Source organism: Rhinolophus sinicus, linkage group LG04 (genome assembly GCF_036562045.2).
Source record: "Rhinolophus sinicus isolate RSC01 linkage group LG04, ASM3656204v1, whole genome shotgun sequence".
Lineage (NCBI taxonomy): Eukaryota > Metazoa > Chordata > Mammalia > Chiroptera > Rhinolophidae > Rhinolophus > Rhinolophus sinicus.
The window spans coordinates 177309028-177336453 of record NC_133754.1 but is presented as its reverse complement, the minus strand read 5'-3'; the positions used below and the strand labels follow the sequence as shown (position 1 = coordinate 177336453).

Sequence of the window (27426 nt, the reverse complement as noted above, 5' to 3'; positions counted from 1 at the left end):
GTCTTGGGGCTCGGGATCTCCCCACTGGGCATTCCTCGCGGCTCCGGCTCTGGTTTCGGTTATCACTACGCGACAGCGGTGACCTGCATCCAGGAGCATGTCTGACAAGCGGCGCACATCGGACACCCAAGCCCGGCGGCTCCCGGGCACCTTTCAGGGTGAGCTCCGCACCCCTGGCGAGGCCGGTGGGATGGCCCGCCGTCCCCTACCCCTCTCCTCCGGGACAAGCCCCAGCCCGGAGATCCCAGACCCGTCTTTCGCTCTTCTTGGCTGAGACCGCTGCTCGAAGCTGTGGTTTCCTCACTTTACGCCGAGGATGGCGATTCCTGCTTTGCGCGGGCTGGGGGTCAGATTTAGGGATGTTAGGGTACAGAGTGCAAGCTGCGTGCTCCGCACACTGTGAAAGCGCCAACAGCAGGGCGCGTTTCCAATACTAAACCCATAGCAGGAGCTCGCGTTATCCAGCGGTTGCCAGATGCCAGGCTCTGTGCCAGAGTTTTCGTTCATTACGGTATCTCCTGTCATGCACGCGGACGAGGAAATGCATAAGTGACTCGCGGCCAGCGAGTGGTGGAGCTCGGGCTCAAACCTGCACTCCACACTTGGGACCTCACGTCTTCCCTGTCGCCCGACTTCCCTTCCCGCCCCATCCCTGCGGAGGCCATCTCCTCCACTTAGCCTTCGCCCACCCCCAGAGTAAGCCACCCTACTCCGGAACTGGAAAGAACTGCTCCCGCACGAAAACCCCCGGCCAATTTCATGTAAAAAGCGAGACCAATCTGTGAGGTTTGCCCCCAGCTCCGGACACATAGTGGGCGGGCCACATTTGCTAAAGAAAAGAAGGAAGTCTTTTTGGCATTCTTCTGGTATCTCTTTCCAGCTTCACTTTCTGCTCCATCCTGCACCCTCCACTTTACTTTGTCCTAGGGACCTCGGTCTTGGGGCTTTTGTCCCTCACAGGGAACTCTTAAGTTTCCCGATCCTTCTAGGGCCTTCATGAAGGCAGAAACTGTGGCTCAATCTTGTTCTCCTGTGAAGGAATTAGTACCCTTGAAGGATATCATCTTGAACCTTTATTGGCTAACTACTTAGGGGATTGGTAAGAGAGGCTGGCGATAAACCTCTCAGGAGTACTGGTTCCCTCCCAGGGGGTCTTAGTGATCCAAAGGAATTTTTTCTAAGGATGAAATTTCAGACAGGATGACATAGTGAAGGAAATGTAGGGTGCTGGGTGAGCTTTTCCACCACCCGTTCAAAGAAAGCTATATTGGACTCATCTGTTCTGATTATTTGTAAAGCCAGCCTTGTCCACTCATCCCATATAAGGCCTATTTCCTTTGCCCAGCAATCCTTGTCTTTAGTTCCTTTCTAGGAGCATCAGAAGAATTATAGAAATCTTTATCCCTCACTTTTTAAAAATGTTAACCGTAGAGATCTGACACTGTTAGGAAAACCATGACTAGAATTTATCAAGTGTTTACCTCGTGCCAAACACAGCCCAAGTGCTTTACAAACATTATCTAATTGCAATCCTCTAACAACTCCACAAGGAAGATATTATTATCGGACATTTTACAACCAGGCAACCAGGCAACAGGCGCAAAGGGGAAAAACCACGCACACCTATGTGTGATTCAGAGCGAGGTTTCAAACTTGGGCTATCTGATTTAACCAATCATTTCCCTACCCTAGAGCTACCTCCAAAATGCATACCCTAACTCAGGCCTTTGTCACGTGTCAGTATTTCACTGAAGTGTGAGAGAAAAATAACAAAGAAAGCCCAGAGGAACCTAGCTTCAATCAAGACCTATTTATTGGAAAAACAGCTCCAGAGGGCTGCTTCTAAGCGAAGCAGTGGAATATAAAAGCCCAAACTGTGTCCCTTTATGTTTTTGCTAATAATTAGTCTTAGGAATGTAAATATGACCAAACCTAGGGCAAGACTAGTTTTTTCTTAAATGCAGTTCACTCATTTTGTAATGAAATAATGCAAGTGGATTGCAAAGAAATGCATTATAATTGTCACATCAACAGAACAAATCCCTTTGAGACAATGCCTGAAAATAAGCAGAAGCAAGGGACTGATTTGTTTATTTCAGTTGTTACAGCCGATCAGATTGGGAAGAACTTTGTAACATCTTTAATAATTAATCTAGTTAAACCATTAATGGTCATAAGGTAACTCAAACTGAGGACCAAGTCTACAAAAATTGGCATTCATTATTGTTTTTTAATGATTAAATAGGTTCTTGGTCCTACCTGATGGTGTCAATTTTATACTGTAAAAGACAGAGTCACTGATTGCCTGGTTAGCTTTGAAGAAAAATGATTTTTTAATGTTAATAAAGTGATAGAAATTGGATTCAAAATCTATTTTTAAGTATATGTAGAAAACATTTTCCTGAAAACGATTGTAACCATGAAAAACGAAAAAGTGAGCATTTGTCCTCTGTGTCTGCCTGACATTCTGCACATACCTCTATCATAATATTTATGTATTATAATTATCAGTTATAATCACTTTTATTAGACCAGGAGAGCTTTTTTTTTTCTCCCTCCTTCCACCTCCCCAGTTCAAGCCATTGTTTCTCAGTCTATGTAGGACACAGCTCCCTGGCCAGTGCTGGTATTATGAGCCTTTCGCTCCCCCGGCTGAGGCAGTCAGTCACCAGTCGTTGCTCACAACGCTCACGGCAGCACACGGCAGCAGGCCACCTGCCACTCAATGGCAGCACATGGTAACCCACAGCATTCCATGGCAGCCCAGCTCCAGGGAGAGCCATTGTTCCCAATCTTCGCTATAGAGGGCGCAGCTCACTGGCCCACGTGGGAATCGATCTGGCGACTTTGGAATTAGGAGCGTGGAGCCCAACCACCTAAACCACTGGGCTGGCCCAGGAGAGCTTTTGAAAACAGAGATTGTGTCCTCACTGTAATTAGCTCAGTATCAAGTACATAGTAGGTTTGCAAGAATGTTTGTTGAAAGAAAAAAGCAGAGGAGGGAGACAAAGATCCCCCATGGAGTAAATCACGTTGTTAAATGTTTGGCTTCTGTTGGTGGAGAAATTTTCCAGTCTACAGGTCATTAAGTTTGTTATAACCCAAACTGTTGATTTTAGGGTGTGAACATCATGTTCCTTATTACATGTTTCTCTCATTTTACTAACGCGAACATTTAGTGGTAGAATTGGAATCTGACACTAAAACCTCAAGCGCTTAGCTACTGCTTAGCTATTGGGCCTCAGCTGAAGAATTGGGAACCTTATGATCTAGTTCTCTTCTGTTTCCCGGTTGTTGGTTTGTTTTTGTTTTGTTTCATTTTGTTTTTTATTAAAATGATATTATCCTCCAAAGACTTTTATGAGAAAAACTTAATTACAGATACTTTTAAGATGTCCAAGTGAAAGAGCTGAAGGAAAAAAACCAAGAAGTGGGAGGGTTTTGTTTTGTTTTAACATATTTCAGGCCTAGTCTAAATTGAATTAACTTACTACCATCATGAAATTGTTTTTCTGTCCCATTTTTCTGAACATAACCGTTGCTGTCTTTCCAGACAAGGGTATATGCCACACATCTTTCTATCTTCCTAAATTCTCTAGCCTCACAGGTGGGAAAGGTCTGATTTTAAAAAGAGCAAAGAACAAATTCAAGGAAAGCAGTAAGACAACTGCTTTGGGATAGAGGCTGATTCTGAATCGTAGTTCTGGATCCTGTCTGCTGACAGTGTAATTTCAATTTCCTTCCCCGCAAAGAAACAACAGAATCACTCAACTCATTCAACAACTATTTCTTTAACAACTGTTTTTTTTTAGTATCTTCTTGGTACTAGGTATCTCCCATAGTAGTTCACTTACTCTTCACACTAATACTCTAAGAGATACTCTTATTACCCCTATTTTAAAGCACAGATTAAGCGCTTTCTCAAGATCACATAGCTAGTAAGTGGCAGATCCAACTCTAAAGCCATTACGCTATCCTGCTTTAACAAGACCAGAATCTCATGAAGAAGACAGACACTGAATAATTACAGGTGTGTTAAGTGTCCCTTAAAGAGGGTGAAGTGAGATAGGAGATTGGGGGTGGGGGGTCCTATTTAAGATTGAGAGTTTCAAATTTAAAATTATTGATGATACTCTCTCTTATTTTTTCCCCCCTCTTGTTTTATGGCTAGGAACATTTGAATGAAGGAAAGCTACAGAAAATCCTCAAGGTGCTTGCGAAAGAAAATATTTATACCTATTTAATTTCCTTATTCTTTTCAAGCTAAGTAAAGGACTCCCTTTATTTCAACTTTTCTTGAAAATCTTTCTTAAAAGGATTAGTCCATTTCCTTTCCTTAATATTGCATGGTAAAAATATTTTAAGTTTTGTGATTCAAATTACATAATGCTTCATCAGTATCAGTTCTTTTAGTCCAGTATTTATAGCTATAGATGGTTACAAGAGGACAGTCAGGGTTCTTAACTTGATACGTCTGGCCTGCAGCCGCTCTAGCCCAGAGAATTCTTTCTTCCCTAGAGGTTTAAAGATAAGGGCATGGGAAAAAAGATGAACTGTGCCTAATTAAAATAATCATTTGAAAGATGGGTTGCAGTCTGTGCTTGTTTGCTTAGAAAGCTTCTGCCCAAAGGAGCTGCAAGTTGTGATGTCCTAGTAAATACCATTATTTTTTCAACATACATTTATTGCTACCCTACTATGTCTAAACTCTGCCTCTCTCTTACCTTTACCTGTTTTAATCTTTCTGCAGGATGATGTCTTCATTTTGTTGTCACTCTCCTCCTTACTCCTTTTCTCCATTTCTCTTATTTTCCTTTTGTCCTGTTGTTTCCTTCCCTTCTTTGTCTCTTTTCCCTAAAATTCCAGCCATTTGAAAAAACTGAGTTATAGTAAAATTTTGATTAATTGAAGATGTATTTATATTCACACACTTTATCTGCCCTTTTGCCTGTTTTCACCTTGAATTTTTATCAGGTCTTATAAAGACCTTGTTTCAAAACAAGCAAAGGGAGAAAAAACAAAACAAAACAAAACAAAGGAAAGAGAAACTGGGAATCTGGCAAATGTACCCTTAATTGCAAAGCTGGAAGAAAGATCAAGTGTGTTTAATTTATGAAGTCTTCCTCAAAGAGATAGTTGTATGACATAGGACAGGAACAGGTCGTCCAGCCTGTAGACCAAATCTGGCAGGCTGCCTGTTTTTGTATGTCCCACAAGCTAAGAATAGTTTTTGCTTTTATAAATGGTTTTTAAAAAAGTAAGATCTCGTTCACATGAAAATGACATGAAGTTCAGATTTCAGTGCCCATAAGTTCAGTTTCGTTGGAACCCAGCCATGAACGGCACGGTATTCAGTAGTGGGGTACACCTTATGGCCTACCAAGGCTAAAATGTTTATTTTCTGGCCCTCTCCAGGAAAAGTCGCCAAATCCTGGCATAGACTCGCTCATGAATAGTGGTCGAAAAGGACACGTCCTTCCTGAATATATGTGCTTTTACGAAAAATTCCAAAATTGCCAACACCTATCATTTTGACCTACTGTTGCCCCTTTAAAAAGTGCTGGAACCAGAGAGCATGTGTTTTTGAGACTGAATTCCTAGCCATCCTATCTGTCCCCACCCAAACAAAACTGTTTTTGGCAGTTTACAACATGAAGTGCTTCACATGCAATTCGGGAAAGGAGAAGGAAAAGATTGTCCTTTAACCATCGCTACTTAGGTATTTCAATAATTCTTTGGCTTATCTCTTTCTTTTTGTGCATAGTGATGCATAAGACTCTGAGTCAGACTTTCTGTATTGCGTAAGTCATGTTTCTGGCCTTTCCCTGAAGAGAAAGTCCAGTATCTTTGGAACTTTAGAACAAAGTGGTGATCATAAATGAAATTTATTACTCCACGTGACTTCCACTACACAGGGCCAAGTTCTGTTGATCTTAATGTAAATCGGCTGATATGGGATCATTAATAGCATACAGTGCTCTGAAATTGTGCCTTATCATCTTGAAAAGAATATTTTACTGCTTTTCCAAAGATAACCAAACAAAAATTTCTGTACAACTTTTTTTTTCCCCATTTGTTACATGTTTTTTTTAATTTGTTTTCTTTTGTCTCTTCCCGGAAAGTCTTTTGCTTTATTACTTTAGAACTCCTAGAGGAACATTTTATACCTACTTTATATATTTTTGTAAATATTAGAAATAATGTTTATAAGGAGGTAGCTTATGGCTGACAAGTAATAGGCATTCAATAAATGGTTAGTAGTAATAATAAAAGATACCTCCAGAATGAATTTAAGAATTAATGTAATTTCATCTTTTCAGCAAAATTTAAGAGTTAAATTTTGAATTTAAGAATTAATGTAATTTCATCTTTTCAGCAAATTAGTATTCATAACAATTTAAGAATTAAAATTTGAATTTAAGAATTAATGTAATTTCATCTTTTCAGCAAATTAGTATTCATAACAAGGATTATGAAAACTTTGCTAAAAGTATATTCAGTGCAGCAGAGTTTTTAACAGAAAATTGGACACAACCAAAATGTTCATCATATGGAACAATGGAATATTAATCAACCTTTTATAATAAAGAATATGTACTGATATGAAAACATGTTCAGAAGATGGGGGGAAGGAGATTAAAAATCATCACGTATACCATTATTTCATTTTTGAAAAAATGTTGGATGGAAATGTTTTAAAGAACATTTAGCAAGGCAAAAAATAATTGCCATCCAGAGATAAAGTATAGGTTATGTTTCTTTTTCTATTTGTTCAGCTATACTTTCTAATTTTTATTTAGTGACAATATTTGGCTTTTACATTTTTCAAAAAGCAGTATGTAAAAAAAATATCATGTTATGTTTCCTGGAGATAAGCCCAGTTTGAACGTTCAGTTAAAAAAAAGTTAATGTATAGGCTTAATACACTTTCAAAACCTTGCTTTGGTTAGTTAAAAATATATTCTAATGTAGTTTTCAGGAAAGAGTTTGGTAGTGAAAGAAAAAAATACTCTAAACCCTGGCAGAGTAGTATTTACAACCAAAAATCATGGGTTACTCACCTTTAGGAATGTTCCCACCCTGCAAAATATCAACACGTGCATCAACCAAAACATCTCAGGAATATTAATTGCTTGTCATTTGTCTTTTACTTCATAAAGCTGGTAGGGAGAAGTCAGTCCTCAAGGTAATGATGGGAACCTTGAAGAAAATGAAGTTCATGAAATTTTTGGAGTAACAGAATTTCTTTTGCCATGTAGGTGACTAAGGGTTTATTTAGGGCCTGGTGGACTTTAAGCCTCACCTCTCGGACCCATATGATTTGTGTACATGTTTGAGCTATAACCAAGTAGGGAAGAATTTTGAGGGTTGAGAAAAAGAATAGGTTCATTTTAAAGGCACTAGAATAATATGAAATGGTGCCATTTCCCTAGTGTATACACTCTGATTATTTCTAGCTGAGCATTTGAAATGTGAAGGACCAAGCGCAGTTTTCAGAATATCCACTTAATTTCCTGTTCCTCTTGATCTGTTATCCCATATACTCAGGTGGGGTTTTCAAAAACACAGCGTGTCCATGGAAACTGAGCACAAAAAAACTGGGCTGGACTTTCTGGCTTTTCCTCATGTGGATAATAATTCAATAATTTAGTAATTCAGTTCATAAATGAGCTTCTTGAGGGTCTTTAAATGTCCAAGCCTCGCCTGGCAGGAGGGAGGCGTGAAGTCAGGGGCAAATTTTTTTTTTTTTAGGGAGGGTGCAGCTCACAGTGCCCCATGTGGGGATCGAACTGGCAACCTTGGTGTTATCAGCACCATACTCTAATCAACTGAGCTAATCAGCCACCCCCAGGGGCAAATTAAATAGTTTAAGAGGCTTTTTCCAAAAAGGTTAAATGCTACTTATTTTCCCATTTTTAGTGTGAAAATTTGAACACTTGCGTAAAATAGGAGGATTATAGAGAACAGCCATCTATATTTATTGAGCACTACCTCAACCCTGCAAGGCCAGTCTAATTATCCTTATAGTATAGGTGAAGAAACTAAGGTCCAAAGAGGTAAATAAAGGTCACACAACTAAGAAATAACAGAATTAAAATGGAAACTTAGACACTCCATATTCTCAGGAAATCTCAGTCTAATAAGGGATATAAATGCCATTCAGAGATTCAGAGAAAGGAAAAAACACATCGAGCTGGAAAGCATGGTCAGAGTGTTTTATTTTATACCCACTCTCTGCAGGTTACGGTACTAGACATTGAGAATATAAAAATGAACAAGAAACATCCTTGCCCTCAGGGAGTTTATAGTCTAGCATGTTTGAGACACAGAGCTATGTGCTTTGCCTGGAGTCTGGGAGACTTGGGGCAATATTTTAGAAGGCACCAAATGCTGTCAGATAAGGATTTGTGGCCAAACTGTTCCTTGTTTGGAATCCATTTTACTTTGGAAACCTAGACCTGAGTCTGGCAAAGAGTCTTGAGACTGTCTTTTGCTATAAATAGGCACAGCTGGCATTAAGAAGGCTTCCTCTGTAGGAATATAAGATTTCATTCTCAGAATTCCTACCACGTTTTCCCTGTTTGAATACTGTCTTAAGTGCTCCAAACACGAAAACTTCTTTAATGAGGATTTTTTATTCAGAGGCAAAGGGTCAAAGAGTGAACTGATTTAGAACACGGGCTTTGGAGTAAAATGACCTATATTTGAATCCCAGGCATTCCGTTATATGGCCTTGGGAAAGTCATGTTGCTTCAGTTACTGCATTTGTGAAATTGAATTAAAAATATTTTACAGAGCTTTGTAAGCAATAAATGAGATACATGTCTGAAGTAACACAGTGCCTGGAGTATATTAACAAACCATCTAAAAATGGCTGCTGTGATTATTATCAGTTATGATAATACTACCTGATGGAGCCTTCTCGACAAGCAGCACTGTGGCTTTACTTGGAATATTCTCTAAGTGAATATGTCTGTACCCCCCAAAATTATAACTTAGAGTCCTCCAGGATTAACTTCGATCACTTTTGTTTAAGTATGCGTAAGGATATTTACCTCACACTATGGTAACACAGGATAATTACGTCACACTATGGTTAAGTATGCGTAAGGATATTGTTGTGGGGGAGACCCTGCTCACGGCGCCATTTTTCAGGCGGGGCGGCCCGCGGGGTCTCTGCTCCCGCTCCCCACACAAGAACGCAGGATATGATGAGGCCAAAAAGGAACACCCACGGAGCCATAGGTAGGGGAGTCATACCACTATGGTCTCACTGGAGGCTGGGCCCACCGGACGCGCGACCTGCCATCCCCCTTTCCACCAACCGACCGACGACTCTCTTCCACTCTCCTCGACTCTGTTCCTCTACTGTCTTCCGTAGCCGCAGCAGTTATACCAGCGGCCAATCGGCTAACTGGCCACAGCCCACGGCCAATCAGCCACAGCCGACGGCCATCCACCACCCGAGCCAGCACCCTTCCACGGGAGGCCGAGAGCCTGTAAACTACTTTCTGGGGCTCTGTCCCCACAGATATTTACCTCACACTATGGTAACACAGAATAATTACCTCACACTATGGTTAAGTATGCGTAAGGATATTTACTTCACACTATGGTAACACAGGATATTTACCTCACACTATGACACAGGATCAGAAAACTACAAAGTGATAGATTACCACAGTACTCATGTGTATTTCTGGTTTTTCATCCTGTGTTTTAGAGCACTTGACCTGGAGCCAACTTGTGTGTCTCTTTTTCTCCCACGCTCCCAGCCTTAACTCTGTGCTTTGTTCTTGGCCCCCGATTTATTCCAAGTCCTGTCCCACTGCCATCTTTGCCCTTTCTTCTGAGCAGTGATGCATACCTGCGTACTTCTTCCTCCTGCCAGTCTCCCTCCCATTATTCAACAGCTCTTGGAAATAGAGTAGAAGCCTTCTATTGTTGACAAGAAAAGTGATAGTATCACGTGGCCTACTCAGTCCCTCTGTCCATCACAGAAAGGAAAAGCAAAGTAAAAATGAGGAAGACACTGGACACAGGAAGTGGGGAACAGAACAGGGGAAGTGAAAGGAAATTCCCAGGATGGTAGTAAAAGGCCATCAGAGTGACAGCTGTGTGCACCAGCTGCGAGAATGAGCCCAGGCATGACTCTCACGGAAGATGAAACTGATATAATAGAATGCCTCCATCCCAACTGTGTGAGTTACTCCTATTCTGTGTTTTCAAAATATTCTGAACAGATACTCTATGTCTGCACTTACTACCATCTAGTATTATAATTATGTCTGTCTATCTTCCCCACTAAACTTTATTATCTTCTTGATAGCTTGGATTGGGTCATATTCACTTTTACCACTTCAGTGCAAAGCACGGGTCATAATCAATATTAGGTGCTTAATAGTGTTTGCTGGATAAAGAGTAATGTGAAAAATATTTGTGTTATCATGTTAAGTAGATTAGGGAACGTAGCGCCTACTTCAGGTTGTTATGACGATGAGATGCGAAAATTCATGTAAAAACATCTGTTAGGTTGGTGCAAAAGTAATTGCGGTTTAAAAGGTTAAAATAATTGCAAAAACCACAACCACAACCCTAATGCCAAGCACAGCTGTTCATAGGATGAAGATGGTGGTGAGTATGCTAGTAAGAATAAGAGCTGTGTGTTTTCTGTTTTCCACAGAAAGCCCCAATACAGGCCTTGGACCTTGTGGATGGATTTTGGTGATTGTTTCATTCTTGTTCACCATTGTAACTTTCCCAATATCAGTATGGATGTGCATAAAGGTAAAGAATATTTCATTCGCATTTCTCAAGTCCTAATTACATAAACCCACTTTGTGTGGGCGTGTGTAAGACAGACAGAAACCACACTGACCTGTAATTCTTTTTCCTTTTTCTCTCTTGAAAAAGTCACTCTGGTCACCTATTATAATGGAATCTTAAAACTTTTTTTCAGCCATTGTTTAGTCAATCCTTTCTGAAGTTTGAAGTAAAGATCACCATCTAAAGTGTTCTGGAATCTGGGCTAGGGGATGGTTCTGTGAGAATAAGTTCTCCGGAGTCAGGATGCTGAGGTTTGACTGCTGGCTCCGTTGTTTATGCTGTGACCTTTGCCATGTTTCCTCACCTGTAAAATGGGAGGAAATAATAACACCCACTTCATAGGGCCCTTTTGAGAATTAAATGAATTGATGTATTTAAATGTACTCATCACAGTGCTTGGCCCATGATAAGTGCTTCCCAAATGCTAGTTATTATTTCTATAAAGTTATTAATACTTTGATAAATGACTATCATTTACATATTCCTAAAAAGATAAACATATGTTCCAATATTTGTGAATTTCCAGATATGTTTATTATTATAATTTAAGGAATCTGCAGACAAACTATAGGGACTGTAGCTTTTTTCTTCTGTATTAACAATGCATGAGTAATTGAATAATAATGTTAACGACTGAGGAGTGAGGTGATAGTAAATATATCCTTGGTGGGGGTATTAAACATTGAATATATTATTTATAGATATAATCTGGATTATAGAGAAGAGACTAACATAAAGGCATGTAACATGTTTAGAGCAGAAATATTTAAAAAGCTATGCACGTAAATATTTGTACTCCTCATATTAAGTTATTATTTGTGTTTTTAATCTAGATCATAAAAGAATATGAAAGAGCCATCATCTTTAGATTGGGTCGCATTTTACAAGGAGGAGCCAAAGGACCTGGTCAGTACTAGAATTCTAGGTTGTTTGCCTGGAAACTGAAATTCTTCCTTTTATTGATATGATTTCCCTTATGAAGGTCTCTTCTCTGTTGACTGAAAAAGAGTTTGTATTGCAATAGCAGTGGTGCTAGCCAGTCTTGCTGTAATCACCTTTTCCTTCCCGTCTCTCCCCTCCCCTTCCCATCTGAGCTGATAAAGATTACTGTAGGCCAGAAATAGCTGCAGTTATGGAAGTTTGAGCATGAGCTTTCCCTACGAAAATAAAGGCTTTAAGTCATATTGTTTGGCAAACTTCAATTAAGCAGTTACCGTGCTCCAGGCTCTGGGAATTCACAGGAGACTAAAACACGGTCCCTGCCCTCAGAGATCTTCCAGTCTAGAGGTGGGACACCACCAAAGAGACAGCTGGTTACAATCCCATGCGATAAGTGTTATGATTAAGTAATCACAGATAGCTGTGGAAACCCAGAGAAGAGTGACTGACCTGAACTGGTAGGATAAGGCAAGGCTTCAGCAGGTGACAACCTGGCAGAGTCTGGACGTGAAAAGGCATTGGCCAGAGCGGAGGTATTCCTGCCAGAAATGGCAACCCGTACAAAGCAATGTGGAGGAGAGTGTTTCCGGCTGAGGAAGGCAGGCTGCTCAGCCCAGCCAGAGTGCAGGGCACACCACTGAGAGGGGAGCGGCTGAAGAGGGAAGCTGGGGCAGGTCGTGCGGAACTTCGTATGGCTTGTTCAGGGGTTTCTATTTCAGGAAAGATTGCCCTGCTTGCAGCTTAGAAAATGGATCGCAGGAGAGAAACTGGAAGAAATAGAAAGATGACTTGGGAAATGATTGCATAGGTCTAAGTGAAAACAAAAGAGTGCCAGTCACAGTGGAGAAAGGAAATGAAACCCACAGGCCTTGGTGGGGCAGTTAGAGTTGGGAAGGGAGCAGAAGGAGTCAAGGACAACATTGTTGACCTCTGGCTCATTCGCTGAGATGAGTTGGTGACTTACAGTCGATTAGGTTGACGCTTTTAGAATTGAATGGTGTAGTAAACCGATGAGGTGCTGGTATCTCCCTGTAAACTTCGGTGGATCTTTGTTGCAGGTTTGTTTTTTGTTCTGCCATGCACGGACAGCTTCATCAAAGTGGACATGAGGACTATTTCATTTGATATTCCTCCACAGGAGGTAAGGTGGACTTTTGCTATGAATCGCTGAGGTACCGTGTATAAAAGTGCTTAACAAGGAGGCAGCATTGTGTAGTGTTCAGAGCATAGGAGGTGTAGTCAAACAATACCGTGAATGTTTAAATTAAAAAAATTGTTAAAGTAAAAGACACATTGCCAGGAATCCCCCTCAGAATCCTTCCCCTCCCTTGGAACACACTTATCCCATCGTTCTTGCCACTTTCTGAAGCCGTTCTGGAAGTCCTCTTTTGTGAGTGTCTTTAGTTGTGCTGTCGTGGCTGCCTCCACGTCCTGAATCGATTCAAAACATTTACCTTTCATCCTCATTTTGACTTTGGGGAAGAACCAGAAATCGCAAGGTGCCAGATCCAGTGAATAAGGTGGATGAGGACACACCTCATGTTTTTATTTGACAGAAATGGCCGTATACCAGAAGCGATGTGTGACACGGAGCCCTTCCATAGGTTTAGAGCCCTGTGTGCCTCTGTCATTTTCTAGCTGTATGACCATGAGCAAGCTTTTTAACTGCTCTGTGCCTCAGTTTTGTCATGTACAAAACAGAGACTATATTAGTAGGACCAACTTTATAGGGTCCTTACGAGGACGCCATGAGTTATATGTCAAGTGCTTTGAATAGGGACTGATAGTTACGTGCACTATAAGTGATTATTATCCCAAAACGTAGTGTCATGTTGATGTAAGTATAATGTTCACATCATCCCTGCTGTCATCATTTTTACCATCACATTTCTCCTCTGGGTTTCCTGAGAGAAAATCCTAGGTAGTACGGTATTCTTCCTGAAGTTCTTGATTTTATTCTAGATAAATTGGTTAGGTGCCAAAGTAGCAGTTTCTAATTCTTTGGCAGCTAACCAATTTATCTAGAATAAAATTAGAATTAGAAACTGCCAAAGAATTAAAAACTGCTCCTTTGGCACTTTAGATAAAGCATATGCTGTTTTAGATTAGTAAATATTTCATGCTGTTTCAGACTACTTCACCAATATTATCACAGTTGAAGCTCACAGCAGAATCCCTAGAAAGTATTCAGTGGCTGTGAGACAAAGGAATTCCCCCAGACCACAGAGGCAGAGCCAGGAGGAAAATATAGCCCCTTCCATTCCCTGTCCAGTGCTTTTTCCACAACTCCATGCTCAGTGCATTCTACGTGAGGTCCCTCGTGGCCCTTGACGTAGTGGTGGCCGTCCTGGTACCCATGTCTAAGGAGGCATAGTAACTATTGCAGACAGAAAGCCTGAAAAACGTAATGAAAGGGAGGGACAGAAGAAGAGTATCAGTAATTCCTGGCTGAAAGCCAGGTATCTAGCAGGGTCGGGGAGCCTGGCCACGTTGCCTCCTCTCCTCACAGAATCCAGAAACCAGCCTCGGTGCTGATCCAAGTAGTTGGTGAGGTCAGACTTTTATAATTCACACCTCTGTAGAGACACCAGGAATCATTTTTACCCACAAAAACAAGACGTGAGCGTCGCTGTATTCTGTGCATGTTTTCCCATCTTTCAGGGAAAATTGTCTCTCAGAAGGAGCCCCTTTCAAGGGAGCTGGGAATTCTGGCATTTTCTTCTATAAACATCGCCAGCATCTGGCAGGGTTGCTGTAAGCTTCTGCCTTCCAGCTGCTCTCTCCTCTCCTACAAGCTGCTGAACGCAGAGCGGGTTGGAACTTGGCAGGCACTTGTTTTTCCGATCCCCTGTGAACTTACTGCCAGGGGAGATAAACACTCTGCCTAAGATAAACAGTAGGCAGAGAGGCTGCGGCCTTAGCTCTGGCTGTGGCAAAGTCACAGTGGCAAGAATTTGTTTAGAAATGATACACATTTTCCCATCACATCATGGGAAATCATTTTCACAGAAGATGGTAACGTACCATACATTTACTTACAAATCTCCCACTTCTCTTCCGAGTTACAAGTATATTTAGATTCCTAAAAAAAGAAGGGTTACTGCTTTGATGCCTGGCAGGACTAAATAGCTGTGTAATTATTATTATGATTACTTTCCATTTACATAGCTCTTTATACTTTCAAAAGGGTTTCATTCACAAACATCTTCTTACTTGATTTTCAAAGAAATCTGTGTAGAATTGAGTGGTATTGTTAGCCCCCTCTCACAAATGAGGGATCTCTTGGTCAAACAGTTTGAAAGCTAGAAGTCACTGAGGGAGGTACAGGCAGAGTTGGAACTGCGGTTCAGATCTCCTCACTCTCACCCTCCGTGCTCTTCATCAGTCACTGTATTCGTAGGACCATGTTTCAAGTCACCGCATCTCTCATTTACTGATGACCTGTTATGTATCAAACACTCTGCTGGTGCTGGTGAGGCAGAGACAAACTGCCCTCAAGGAATTCCTATCTAATAGGAAAGTAAAGAATAATGTCACTGCAGTGAGGTGCAAAGGGAAGAGTGTGCTCTGCCAAGTGGGTCAGGGGACTTCCACAGAGAAAAGGACACTTGAGCTGTGTTGAATGATGAGTAAGAATGTGCCAGTCTGATGTTTACGAGGGAGAGAGAGAAAATGGGACATCCAAGCAGAGGGGACACTAGGGGACATGGAACATGCAGCATGCAGGAATGTACACCTCATCTAGTATAGCGTGTGCAGGAGGGAGGCCAGAGGGCTAGATGTCAGCGGACCAGGTGTCAAAGGACTTGTGTAGCCAACTAAGGACTTTGCCCGGCAGGTGGTAGGAAGTGTTGACACGTTGTGTCCTATGAAGCATTTATATGTAGCATGCTGTACATATACTTTTACCCTGACCTCACCCTATAAAAACATTCCCCATACACTTTTTTTTTTTATATAATTTTTTTTTTAAAGATTTTATTGGGGAAGGGGAACAGGACTTTATTGGGGAACAGTGTGTACTTACAGGATTTTTTCCAAGTCAAGTTGTTGTCCTTTCAATCTTAGTTGTGGAGGGTGCCGTTCAGCTTCAAGTTGTCCTTTCAGTCTTAGTTGTGGAGGGCGCAGCTCAGCTCCAGGTCCAGTTGCTGATGCTAGTTGCGGGGGGGCGTAGCCCATCATCCCTTGCGGGAGTCGAACCGGCAACCTTGTGGTTGAGAGGACGCGCTCCAACCAGCTGAGCCATCTGGGAGGCAGTTCAGCTCAAGGTGCCATGTTCAATCTTAGTTTCAGGGGGCAGAGCCCACCATCCCTTGCAGGACTCGAGGAATTGAACTGGCAACCTTTTGGTTGAGAGCCCACTGGCCCATGTGGGAATTGAACCGACAGCCTTCGGAGTTAGGAGCATGGAGCTCTAACCGCCTGAGCCACCGGTCCGGCCCCCCATGCACTTTTTGTTCTTGTAATACTGTGCTACTTACAGTTCTAGTAATCCTCATAAACCTAGACTCCCCCATACCTCTGCGCTTTTTCATGCATTATTTTCTCTGCCTTGAATACTCTTTCACTCTACCCTCCATCCTCTGAAAAGTTTTGTTCCTTCCTTCAAGACAGTTCAAGTATCACCCCTGCCACCTACAACTGCCCATCCTTTGTTCCTTGAAGCCTCCCTTGATACCCCAACCTCTTTGAAAGTAGGAGCCAAGTTTTTTCATAACTTTATCCCTGGTACTGAGCACAGTGTCTGCTACTGAGTGGTATCTCATTGTTTGTTGAATGGTTGACTGAAGTAAGAGAATTAATGAATAAATGAGTATATTTTATTAAAACTTTAAACATACAATTAGCTTTCTATCTCAGCCCATCCGCTCTGCTATAACAAAATGCTATAAACTGGGTGGCTTTTAAACAACAAAAATTTATTTCTCACGGTTCTGGAGGCTGGGAAGTCCAAGATCAAGGCGTTGGCAGATTCGGTGTCTGATGAGGGCCTGTTTCCTTGTTCATAGATGACCATCTTTTCACTGTGTTCTCACGTGACAGAAGGGGTGAAGGAGCTCCAGGGTCTCTTTTATAAGGGCACTAATCATTCATAAGGGTTCTACCCTCATGCCCTCATCACCACCACCTCCAAATACCAACACATTGGGGATTAGGTTTCAACATAAGAATTTGGGGGGAACAATCAGTCAACAGCACTTACTAAAGAAAATCAGCGTGTTTTAAGATCTATAGAATAGCATTCCATACAGTGGTATTAAAGAAAGAGGTGGTTGACAGGTGGGAAATGGCTGCCTTTATACCACAGATCCTCACAAAGGACTCCGTGACCGTCAGTGTGGATGGCGTGGTCTATTACCGCGTCCAGAACGCAACCCTGGCCGTGGCAAACATCACCAACGCGGACTCAGCAACCCGTCTTTTGGCCCAAACTACCCTGAGGAACGTCCTGGGCACCAAGAACCTTTCTCAGATCCTCTCTGACAGAGAAGAAATTGCTCACAACATGCAGGTGAGGCATTACCGATGTCACCCGTCCCTGCACCCTGATCATTGAGGCAGAGGCTCAGTGGCTGAGAACTCTTTATCAATTCAAGTTCGGAAATCACTGGCCTTTTTTCCTTTGTAGAAAGGTTCTTCCCAAACTGGATGGAAAGGGATGTTTTTCACACAAGTAGCTCGTGGGTAATAATACTCAGATTGCATGATTTTTTTATGCCCTCCAGTGTGCAGTTTTTTTCCAGAATTAGTATTAACCTTTTTTTCCCCCCCAGATTTTTATTGGGGGATATAGGGGAACAGTGTGTTTCTCCAGGGCCCATCAGCTCCAAGTCGTTGTCCTTCAATCTAGTTGCGGAGGGCGCAACTCAGCTCCAAGTCCAGTCACTGTTTAGTTGCAGGGGGCACAGCCCGCCATCCCATGCGGGAATTTAACTGGCAACCTTGTTGAGAGCTTGCGCTCTAACCAACTGAGCCATCCGGCCACCCCTCCGGAAACTCAGTGACAGCTTGTTGTCTTCAATCTAGTTGTGGAGGGCACAGCTCCCTAGCCCATGTGGGAATTGAAGCGGCAACCCTGCTGTTCAGAGCTTGCGCTCTAAGCAACTGAGCCATCCGGCTGCCCCCTAACCTTTTTCTTTAGTGTGACAGTTTAGAGACTGTTCGGCAAGATGGTGTAGGTATTGTTAAAGCTGTATCTCCCACGTGAGTCCCATGACTTCCCTTGTGACTCTTATGCTTTCCAATGTTGCTTGAGTAATAGATGATGAATTAAACCTGATCTGTTCAAAAAAGATACAGTACTATAAAACCGAACTCATATTATTTGTATAGACTTCACTGTGTGTAAAATCTATGTTGCTTGATACCCACAACCACCATACGAAACCGATAGTATGATTTTATTCCTACCATTGTAAAGGGAGTACGTCGAAGCACAAAGCAGTAACACGGCTCACACAGAGTCACGTCAGTTTGGGAATTGGCTGGCCATCTGTTTTAATAAACCAAGTTTTATTGGAATACAGCCACACTCATTGGTTTATATATTATCCATGGCTGCTTTTGACCTACAATGTCAAAAAGTTGCGACAGACTGAAAGTTAACAATTAATATCTGGCCTTTTTAGAAAAAGTTTGCCTGCATTAGCTTATTAGTAACAGAATTGGGGTCAGCGCCCCAGTGAGCCAGCTCCTACTGCAGCATTCCTTCTGCCGTAGCATACCTCGCTGCTCTATAGCTCTCCCCTGGCACCTTAGGGGCTCTGAGGCCTCTGGGCTAGGGCTGGCCGTTGTAGTTTGCCTTCTCTTCCTCTCAGAGCACCCTGGATGACGCCACTGACGACTGGGGAATCAAGGTGGAGCGTGTGGAAATTAAGGACGTGAAACTCCCTCTCCAGTTGCAGAGGGCAATGGCTGCAGAAGCAGAAGCATCCCGGGAGGCCCGGGCCAAGGTTATCTTTTTGTTTTGTTTTGTTTGTTTGTTTGTTTTGGTTTTTTTGTAGTTTGTCTTTCCTATTGGGTTTTCTTTTTTAATTGCAAAAAGTCAAACCTGTTTGTTATAACACTTAGGAATAATCCTGAAGTATTTAGTAAAGAGGAAAGCTCTCCCTGTCACTTCAGAGTGTATCTTCCCAAAGGCCATCAATCTTAACAGTTTAGTGTGTACACTTCCAGATTATCATTTGGGGTTTATCTGGGTTTTACTTGACCCGGTTTAGTTAGACTACTGGCTTGTTTGCTTTACAGAAGTAGGTCACAGTGTACATATTATTCTGCCCCTTGCTTTTTTCACTTAACATTTCACGGGTGTATTAGTACATACAGAGTCACCTCATTGTTTTATTGACTGCATGTCCCGTACTTTATTCTCCCAGTCCTCTATAAAGGACAAATGAACAGTTCCGACTTCAGAGCAAATGGGCAACCTCACCAGTTTGCTTACCATTCATTCCTTTCTTACTTTTGTCTTCTCTTTCATTCTCTTCTCTCAGGGTCTTCTTTCTTCTCACTGTTTGCCTTTCTCTCTTCTTTCCTTTCTTTCACTTTTCTTTCTTGGATGTCCACTTTTTCCCCCGCTTTCTTTTCATCATCATCCCTGCCTATGTCTTAACCCTGCATAGGTGCATGATTCCTGTGAGAGGTGCTGAGGAAATATGTATTGACCTAACCTAGAAAAGAGGCTCTAGTGAGAGGATAATGCATAAGGACCCAGGATGATCTCGCCAAACCCATGAGTAGGAAGCAGAGTCGAGCCTCATCCGAATTGGAGCCAGGGACCCAAAAGGAGTCAAGGCAGAAGGGAGTGAGTGAGTCGTTTCACTTCCTGGGCCACCTCTCACTACAGAAGGCTCGACGGGGAGAATGTCTGACTCTAGCTGAACACGAAAGGAGACAGACCAGTCCTGATTCCAAATTCACAGCAGAGAGATTATCTTTGGTCCAATTTTGGTCAAAGGATAAAGTCAGATACTAATGAGGTCCCACAGCCCCTTGCATGTGAATGGGTGGAGGAATAGGGGCACTTTTCATAGGAGGGATTGATAGATTTCCTAAGACATAAGGAGCAAACCACTTTGTTTTCGTTGTTAGAAAAATAGCAGTCGTTGGTGATAACTGGCTAACCACAGAACCCTGCCCTTCCCTCAGTGTGCCCTTCATGCCACATCTGGGCCACCATAATTTCTTAGCCAGTACCAAATAGAATAGTAGCTCATTTGATACTAACCAGAATTTTCAGGTTTTTCTAATGTGATTATCGATGCTTATGAGGATAGTCTGGTGACACTGCAGAACCCACAAGTGCTTTCTCTCAAAATCATTACATTTAGGAGATTAAATTATTTTTATGACAACATCAAATATGCCCTTCTATAATCAAATTATTTTGAAAATTAGGAATCATTTTGACCTAGATATGTCATTAACCAAAAGCCCCGTCCAAATCATACTAAACAATAGAATTCATCATACATAGACACATAGAATATCAGAGCCCAAGGAGTCCTTAGAGATTGTCTTCTGAAGGTGACAAATACCTGGCCCGGAATCTGTTCCCCTGCCCTCCTATTCCCATGCCTGTAATTACTCACAGCACTGTTTTCCACTGAGCTTAAACTTGACTTTCTATAGCACTTTAGATAACAACCCTCCCGTGCTTGGAATTGGCTCGAAAAATGAAACTTATCTGCCATCCTACTATCCAGATGAAAAAATTGATGCCGAGAAAAGTTAAGTGACTGCCTCAAGGTCACACAGTCTGTTAGTGGCCATGGAGATTAGAATCCCCCTCTCCTCCTCACATTCTCCCCTGGGACTTTCCAGGACAGACTGAGCCTCTTCTGCAAGTGTTCTCACCAGTTAGGAAAGGGAGTTCCCATCTTCCCTTTATAACAATAAGAAGAGATACAGGAAGCTAGTTAAAATTCTGAATTATGTGTTCCTACTTGGATGGGGCTGTAGAGTTGGTCTGGAAGCAATCTCATGGGCCTGGGCAGTGACTGTCTAAGTTTAGGGTTAATACAGAATCAATGAGTCCAGCCCGTATGTAAAACACAGTAACCCTGCAACAACCATAAGGCCATAGATTCAAGTTCTCGTGGAAAATAGGGGGTCACGGTTTCTTCAATAAATAAGTTGCAAAGGAAAAGCCTAGGAGAACCTATAGATTAAGAGACTTCAGAGAAAATTCCTCAAATTAATTAGCCATCAGGAAGATACAAATTCAAATCACCAGCAGATGCCACACTAGACATCCATAAGAATGGCTTTAAAAAAGACAACAAGCAAGTGTGGGTGAGGGAGGAACTGGAATTCATATTTTGGTGGGGAGCGTATGAATTGGTACCACCACTTTGGAAAATTGGCAGTATATACCTAACAGAAATGCACTCATTTGTTTACCAAAAGGCATGTACTAGGATATTCACAGTGGCACTTTGTCATTTCCCCCACTGTCCACTGCTAGTTGAATGGATAAGTATGGTTTATTCCCGTGAAGAAATACTGCACACAAGTGAATGAACATACAAATGCTCAAACATGATTTGAAAGGAGCCAGTCACAAGAAGACAGATTCTCACAGTAGTTTTACAGTTATGTTTAGCTGAATCTCTTTAAGGTTTTTAGACCAACTCTTAATGACATGAAATGTAATATCCTTGTTTCCTTTTTCATAGCATTCAGAAAAATGCTTGACATGTGCTTTCAAGCTCCTATTTCTGAGAGGGTGTAGTGCAAAATACAGATTACCTGTCTCTGCCCTTCTCCCAGATCAGCCCACCTGGGCTGCCAAAGGAGACAGCAGTACCGACCTCACATCCCTGAAAATGATGGTCTGTAACTACCAAGTGTTGGTTGACATGGGATCACTGCGCATTTGGCAGAAGCCCCCTCACCACCAGTACCTTGCTTCGCTTTCTGAGATCCTGCCCACAGCCAGTGGTATTGTGTTCACATCTTTGGCAGCTTGTTGAGAGCAGCTTTCCTATTAACAAAATGTGCGCCCAGCCCTGTGGGTCTGGCTTCCCAGCCAAGAGATCGTGTATCGATTGGTAGCGGGAGATAAGGTGTCTTTGCGGTTGGTCCATGTCCAGACACACAAAAAGGGCCTAATTGGACATCTGAGGTGACAGCGGAAAGAATCAGAGCCTGCTGTCCTCGTGGCAAGGGTTTATGTGTGCGTTCTCTGCTGTGTTTGCCTTGAGGTACAGTTTTGTGATTCTTTTTGAGTCTATCTGGCACTTGCTCCTTCTCACAGACTTAGGTAGGAAATAATGGTTGGGGCCTCTCTCTCAGTAAATACCACATCCTATATTCCCTACCTCACCTAAGGGCGTTACAACCGAAACTCAGAAACCTCAGCTTCAGTCTCTGTCCCCTTCCCCCCTTTCCCATGACAGGTCAGCCTCCAGACTGTTGAGTCTCCTGAATGGCTCCCTGATCCATTTCCTCCTCCATCCCCCACACCAGTGAACTGCGCCACCCACTCTAGAGCAGTTTGACTGACAGCTCTCAGTCTCTTCTCTTCTAGGTCCTCAGACATCTGTCAGTGTTTTCTCAAACCTAGATCTGAGCAGGTTATCTACTTAAAACCATCCAGCAGCTTCCCATGGCCTGTACAAGGAAGACCCTGGCCTTCTCTGCCCTGCAGACCCTGCCCCATCCATGCCCCACCGTTCCCCTCTTCCTCACACAGTATTCAGCCACTTAGGGTTTTCTGGAATACACCAGCTTTTTTATACCTCAGCACATTTTCATGTGTTCTGCCTGAAATACTCTTCCTCATCTTAGTGCCAACAATATAGCTTTCATCCTATAACCCTGAACTTCTGTAACCTCATCTTCTGCAAAAATTGCTTTGCTTTTGGTGCTAGTTCTGCCTCATACAGGTCAGCATTTGTCGCACTGAAATGAAGTGACCTCTTGACACGTCTGTCTCCCCTACTTGAAGGAGGCAAGGAAGTTTATTCTATCTCTCCCTCCTACACAGGGCTTGACACCTCAAAGTCCCCCAAAGTTTACTGGACAAGTGAATGAAATTTCACTCATCATAAGACCCTGGCTTCCAATCCTGATATTACAGGAGTATGAGGTCAGACAATTAAGTTTGCGAACTTAATTGTCCGACCTTCGTATTATGAACCATTCATATTTGAGATCCTAGTGGAACTGCGCTTTTAATCTTGATGATTATGGTATCTTTATACCTATTCTCCTAATTATGAATTAAAAGTAATTGCTTTGATTTGGCTTCTGAATCTTTTATGAATTAAGGCATTTGTGGATCCATAAATCAGGTCTTGACTTGCACTTGGCATTTCTATATAATAGACTCTCTATATAGCAACACTTAATATGCCTTCTCTGTCTTCCTCACAATAGTCCTGTAAGGTAGGTGCTGTCCCATTTTAAGAATAACAGACTGAGGCTCAGAATGTTGATCTTTCTGAGGATATTCAGCTAGTAGGGGGTAGGTTTAGGATTTGAGTTCAAGTCCACCTAACTCCAAAGCCCCAGCTCTCCCCACCACGCCAGTGATTTCAAACTTTTTTGCCCACGTAACCCTAAAAGAATTTAGGAAAACTGTATGTCTCATCATAACCTTTAAATGGAATATAAAATTTTTCATTTTGAATTTATATACCTGCCAAGTATACAATTCCTGGCATGTTTTAAATATTGACATTTTAAAATAAAACTGTTAACATCATTCTTTTTAAACATATCCAGTGAAATTTAAATAACATAAAGATTTCATCACCTATTTAAAAATATGTGAATAAAGCTTTCTTTTAACAGTCAGGAATTTTTCATGGTTCCTTGTACTTTAATTCTACCTCCACCACAGATTCTTTTCCTAATATATTTTGTCATGAATTATTTTATTATTACCCTACTGCAACATATTTAATGTATAAGTTAAAATTATTTTTAAAAATTTCCTCTGATTACAAATAAGGCTCTAAAGGTTTCAAAATTTCTCCATATACATACGCTTTTACCAGAAATGCTTCTTATAATGAGATGAATGAGAAATCAATTCATGAATTGAATTTCATGAATCTATCTGTAGATGGCTATCACTTATTGCTAGAATGAAACAAGATTCAGCATCAGTGCCATCATTTTTCATTTTTATGGATATAAGGACTCAGAAACCTTGTTTGAATAAATCGATGGCAATGGAAGTTTTAATGTCATGCAATTCTTAGCACTGCCTCTGAATTTATATGCTAAAAAAAATCATAAAGAGATCTTTCACCGAAAAATTAAAAAAAATTTTTTTCAGTTACAGTTGACATTCAGTATTATTTTATATCAGTTAGCCTACTGATCTATCAGCTTTCAGTTCAATAAGGTCCTCTTTCCTTTCTTTGAAATCAAAGAATTGGAAATCCATCTGGCTTTCAAAAGAATTTGTATCCAGTCATTAAAGTCACTCAACTTTCTCAACCCCTACACAGTATTTTGAATTGTTCCTTTGTTTGGTGCCCTGGAAAATGAGAGAAAGGCAGTAGTGAAAGATCTCAGGGATATACTCAGTTATAGGAAACTGAGTATCTGGAAATTGATTTCCTTAAAACTGTTCTGGCATACTCCCTGGAAAGTTTTCTGTACCTGAAGCATACATACATGCCGCGTGACTCCTGCCGTTTTCTCCTGTTTGATCTCTCCTCCTACCGTTCTACAGGTCATTGCAGCTGAGGGAGAAATGAATGCATCCAGGGCTCTGAAAGAAGCCTCCATGGTCATCACTGAATCTCCTGCGGCTCTTCAGCTCCGGTATCTTCAGACACTGACCACCATTGCTGCTGAGAAAAACTCGACAATTGTCTTCCCTCTGCCCATAGATATGTTGCAAGGCATTATGGGGGCAAAACACTGAGGCATATAGGCCAACAGAGATGAGCTCTTCCCTTCCAAGGATGAAGTGGGGGACCAAATCAGCCTTTAACCCCTAAGGAGAGGGTAGGGTGGGAACCTTGACGAATCTCCCTCCCTTTCCTTTTCCATATGTTGAGTGTGATGTTCTTAGACTGTATAGTGATCCTAGCAACAGATGAAGATTGTTAGCTTGTAAATACTATGTGGGTGTGAGAGAAATTTATATAATTTCTTCCTCTTTAAATATTTAAAAGTTCATATTTTTAGATCATTATGTAATAGGTTAAATCCTTTTTTTTTACTTTCATTAAGTCATTCTACACCCTCTATTAGAAGCCAGGCCAAAGGCAAGAAAATAGACTCTGACGACCACCTGACACTCTAGCTGGACAAATGCTTTGCAAAAATCAGTGACCTTAGACTACAACCAGCTTCTCTGGGGCATATGTGCCTTACTTCTGGGGAATTTTACTTCAGGAAAATTTTCTGACATCTGTTTACTCTCTAAACCCAAACCACGTTTAAAATAATCTCCACCTGAGACTAGGTATTTTCTTGCTAGTACCTATCAGCACGGTTGGAAGTGATCAACATCAATGAAAATTCTTACCCTAACCTCTGAATGCCTTTTAAATCCCGTCATAGAGGGCCTTTTAAAATAATGTTGATAATTTTTTTTTAAGCTTCTTTGAGCCTCTTTATGAGTAAATGATTTCTCTGTGGTCTGTCTTTCAAACCAGCTAAATACCTGTCACAGAAGTGCTTTTTTCTCACTTTTGCCTATTTTCATATATCAAGTTCTAAATAGTTGTGGTTTTTTTAATAAAAATTTCTGAGTAAATAGTTGTTTGTAACCTATTTGAATAGTTGTGTTTTTTTTAATAAAAATTTCTGAGTAAATAGTTGTTTGTAACCTATTTGAATCACTTAAGAACTAATACTTATTTTAAAAATATCTTCAGAAACCCATTATATTTTACTGTCTGCATGCTATTAACTATTATTATACATTGTGAAATATCTTGGCTACCAGTCTCATTCATTAAGTGGTATAAAGAATGCACAGTATGTTGGGCACATACTATCCAATGAGCTCAGGAAGATGCTGTTAAACTTAGGGTATCGTTATAGATGTAGATCCTTTGTACTTATATGTTGATGCCAAAAGAGGAAGGGGTCAGCCCTTTGGAACCACAGTTGCTTAACCTGTACTATTAGGAAGCACCTTCTATTTCGTAAACTGGCTGGTGACATTTGTATCACTTCCTCTTTAAGGCTTTAGGTTCACCTAGAGAAGTCTCAGGATATCTGCTTCCTTCCCCAGAGACACCCTTCATATCCGTCCTTAGCTGGATTACTCTGTCAATCCCAGCCTCTAAGTATCCCCTCCCCTCCACCCCATTTCCAACCTTATTTTAGAAAACCTTGAACCACCATGTATCCTGGTTCTCGGCTGAGTTTATTAGATGTGTATGGAGCATTTTGACTCAGAACTCAAGTTGCGTTATGTTTTGAATTTGAAAATAATGATTTTTATCTCTTGTGTGAGGTGGCTCACCCTTGACCACCGAGGACCAGGAAACAACCACATATTCTGGCTGAAAAATCTTTCTCCGACTTAGAGTAACAGTGCTTTTTGTCCCTTGCATTTCCCTGTCTCCAGATACCAAACAATCTCCACTTTTCTGCCTTGTGGATTCATTGCCCCATAGTCTGGAATTCTATCGCCTGGGAGGGAGGAAGCCTGGGAGCTCTCGGATGGGAGGGTGAGTGCAAGGGTTTGTTCCAAGTGGCCTCCCTTCCCAATGCTGGACAGGAAAAGAGTGCACTTTTACCGACTTTCTTTGGATGAGAGCCTGTTTCTTCCTGCTTAGTGTGTGGTTTTCGTGTTTCAGAAGTGGCACATCATGTCCTGCAGTCCCGGCTGGCTCCCTTGTGTGCTCTCCCTGGGCCAGAGGCAGAGGAGAGCCTGCAGTAGTCCACGTGCCATCTCTCCTGTCCAGGTTCCCTCTGGGGCACCTGCCCACACATGTTCCCTGGGGGGTTTGAGACCCATGCAGCCCCTGAATCCTTGGCTGGCTTCATTTCCCTTTGCCTTAACCCAAACAGGACAAGAACTCACTACTTGCTGTCACCCCGCTAATCACACAAGCATACCCTCGACTTAAAAAGAGAGAAATAAATGATATAAAATCAATGGGTGTTACCAGCAACGTTCAACCTTTGAAGAACTGTCTTGAATTAATGGCTACCATTTGTAGAGCCCCAGGTACCCGGCTCTGTGCTGAAATACTTGTACATACGTTCTATTATTTTTATCCTCAAAACAGCTTGATGAAGATATTGTCCCCATTTTAGAGATGAGGACACTGAGGCTCAAAGGTTAAACTTTATCCAAAGTCAGAGCTGGGATCAAACACGGACCCGTGTAATGCCAAAGACTCAAGGTGTCTATATATGCACTTTCGTGGAACAGTGCCTGCCTCCACCCCCCCATATACACACCACCAGCAGCAGTCATTTTCTATGTAGAGCACAGCTTTTCAAGACTGTCTAAGTCCATTTGCTTAGTGAGACTTTGTGTTCAGTCCAAGTAAGGGGAGTAGCTAGGGAGTTTGTAAACACAATGTGTTATATAATACACTGGCCCAAATGGTAGGAAACCCGGTGCCACAGGTCTTGAACTAAACATAATCTCTCTTAATCATCATAAAAACTCTTTGTGTATAAGCAATATTTTTACTCCCATTTTACACAGAAGGAAGCTACCAAGAG

The 27426-nt window shown here is 41.7% G+C and overlaps 1 protein-coding gene and 1 long non-coding RNA gene across 2 annotated transcripts; one reads left to right on the top strand and one right to left on the bottom strand.

Annotated features, from left to right (window-relative positions):
- Nucleotides 1-25509, top strand: STOM (stomatin). Its single transcript, XM_019731227.2, has 7 exons — nucleotides 1-158; nucleotides 10685-10788; nucleotides 11661-11733; nucleotides 12825-12907; nucleotides 17075-17278; nucleotides 18585-18719; nucleotides 24458-25509. Exons 1-7 carry the CDS (start codon nucleotides 98-100, stop codon nucleotides 24650-24652), a joined length of 855 nt encoding a protein of 284 aa, XP_019586786.1. The 5' UTR covers nucleotides 1-97; the 3' UTR covers nucleotides 24653-25509.
- Nucleotides 5240-12494, bottom strand: LOC141571181 (uncharacterized). The gene is made up of 3 exons (XR_012495926.1): nucleotides 12217-12494; nucleotides 10880-11131; nucleotides 5240-7200 (listed from the first exon to the last, which is right to left on the bottom strand). It is a non-coding gene; the product is annotated as an uncharacterized LOC141571181 (long non-coding RNA).
- Nucleotides 25510-27426: the final 1917 nt, after the last annotated feature.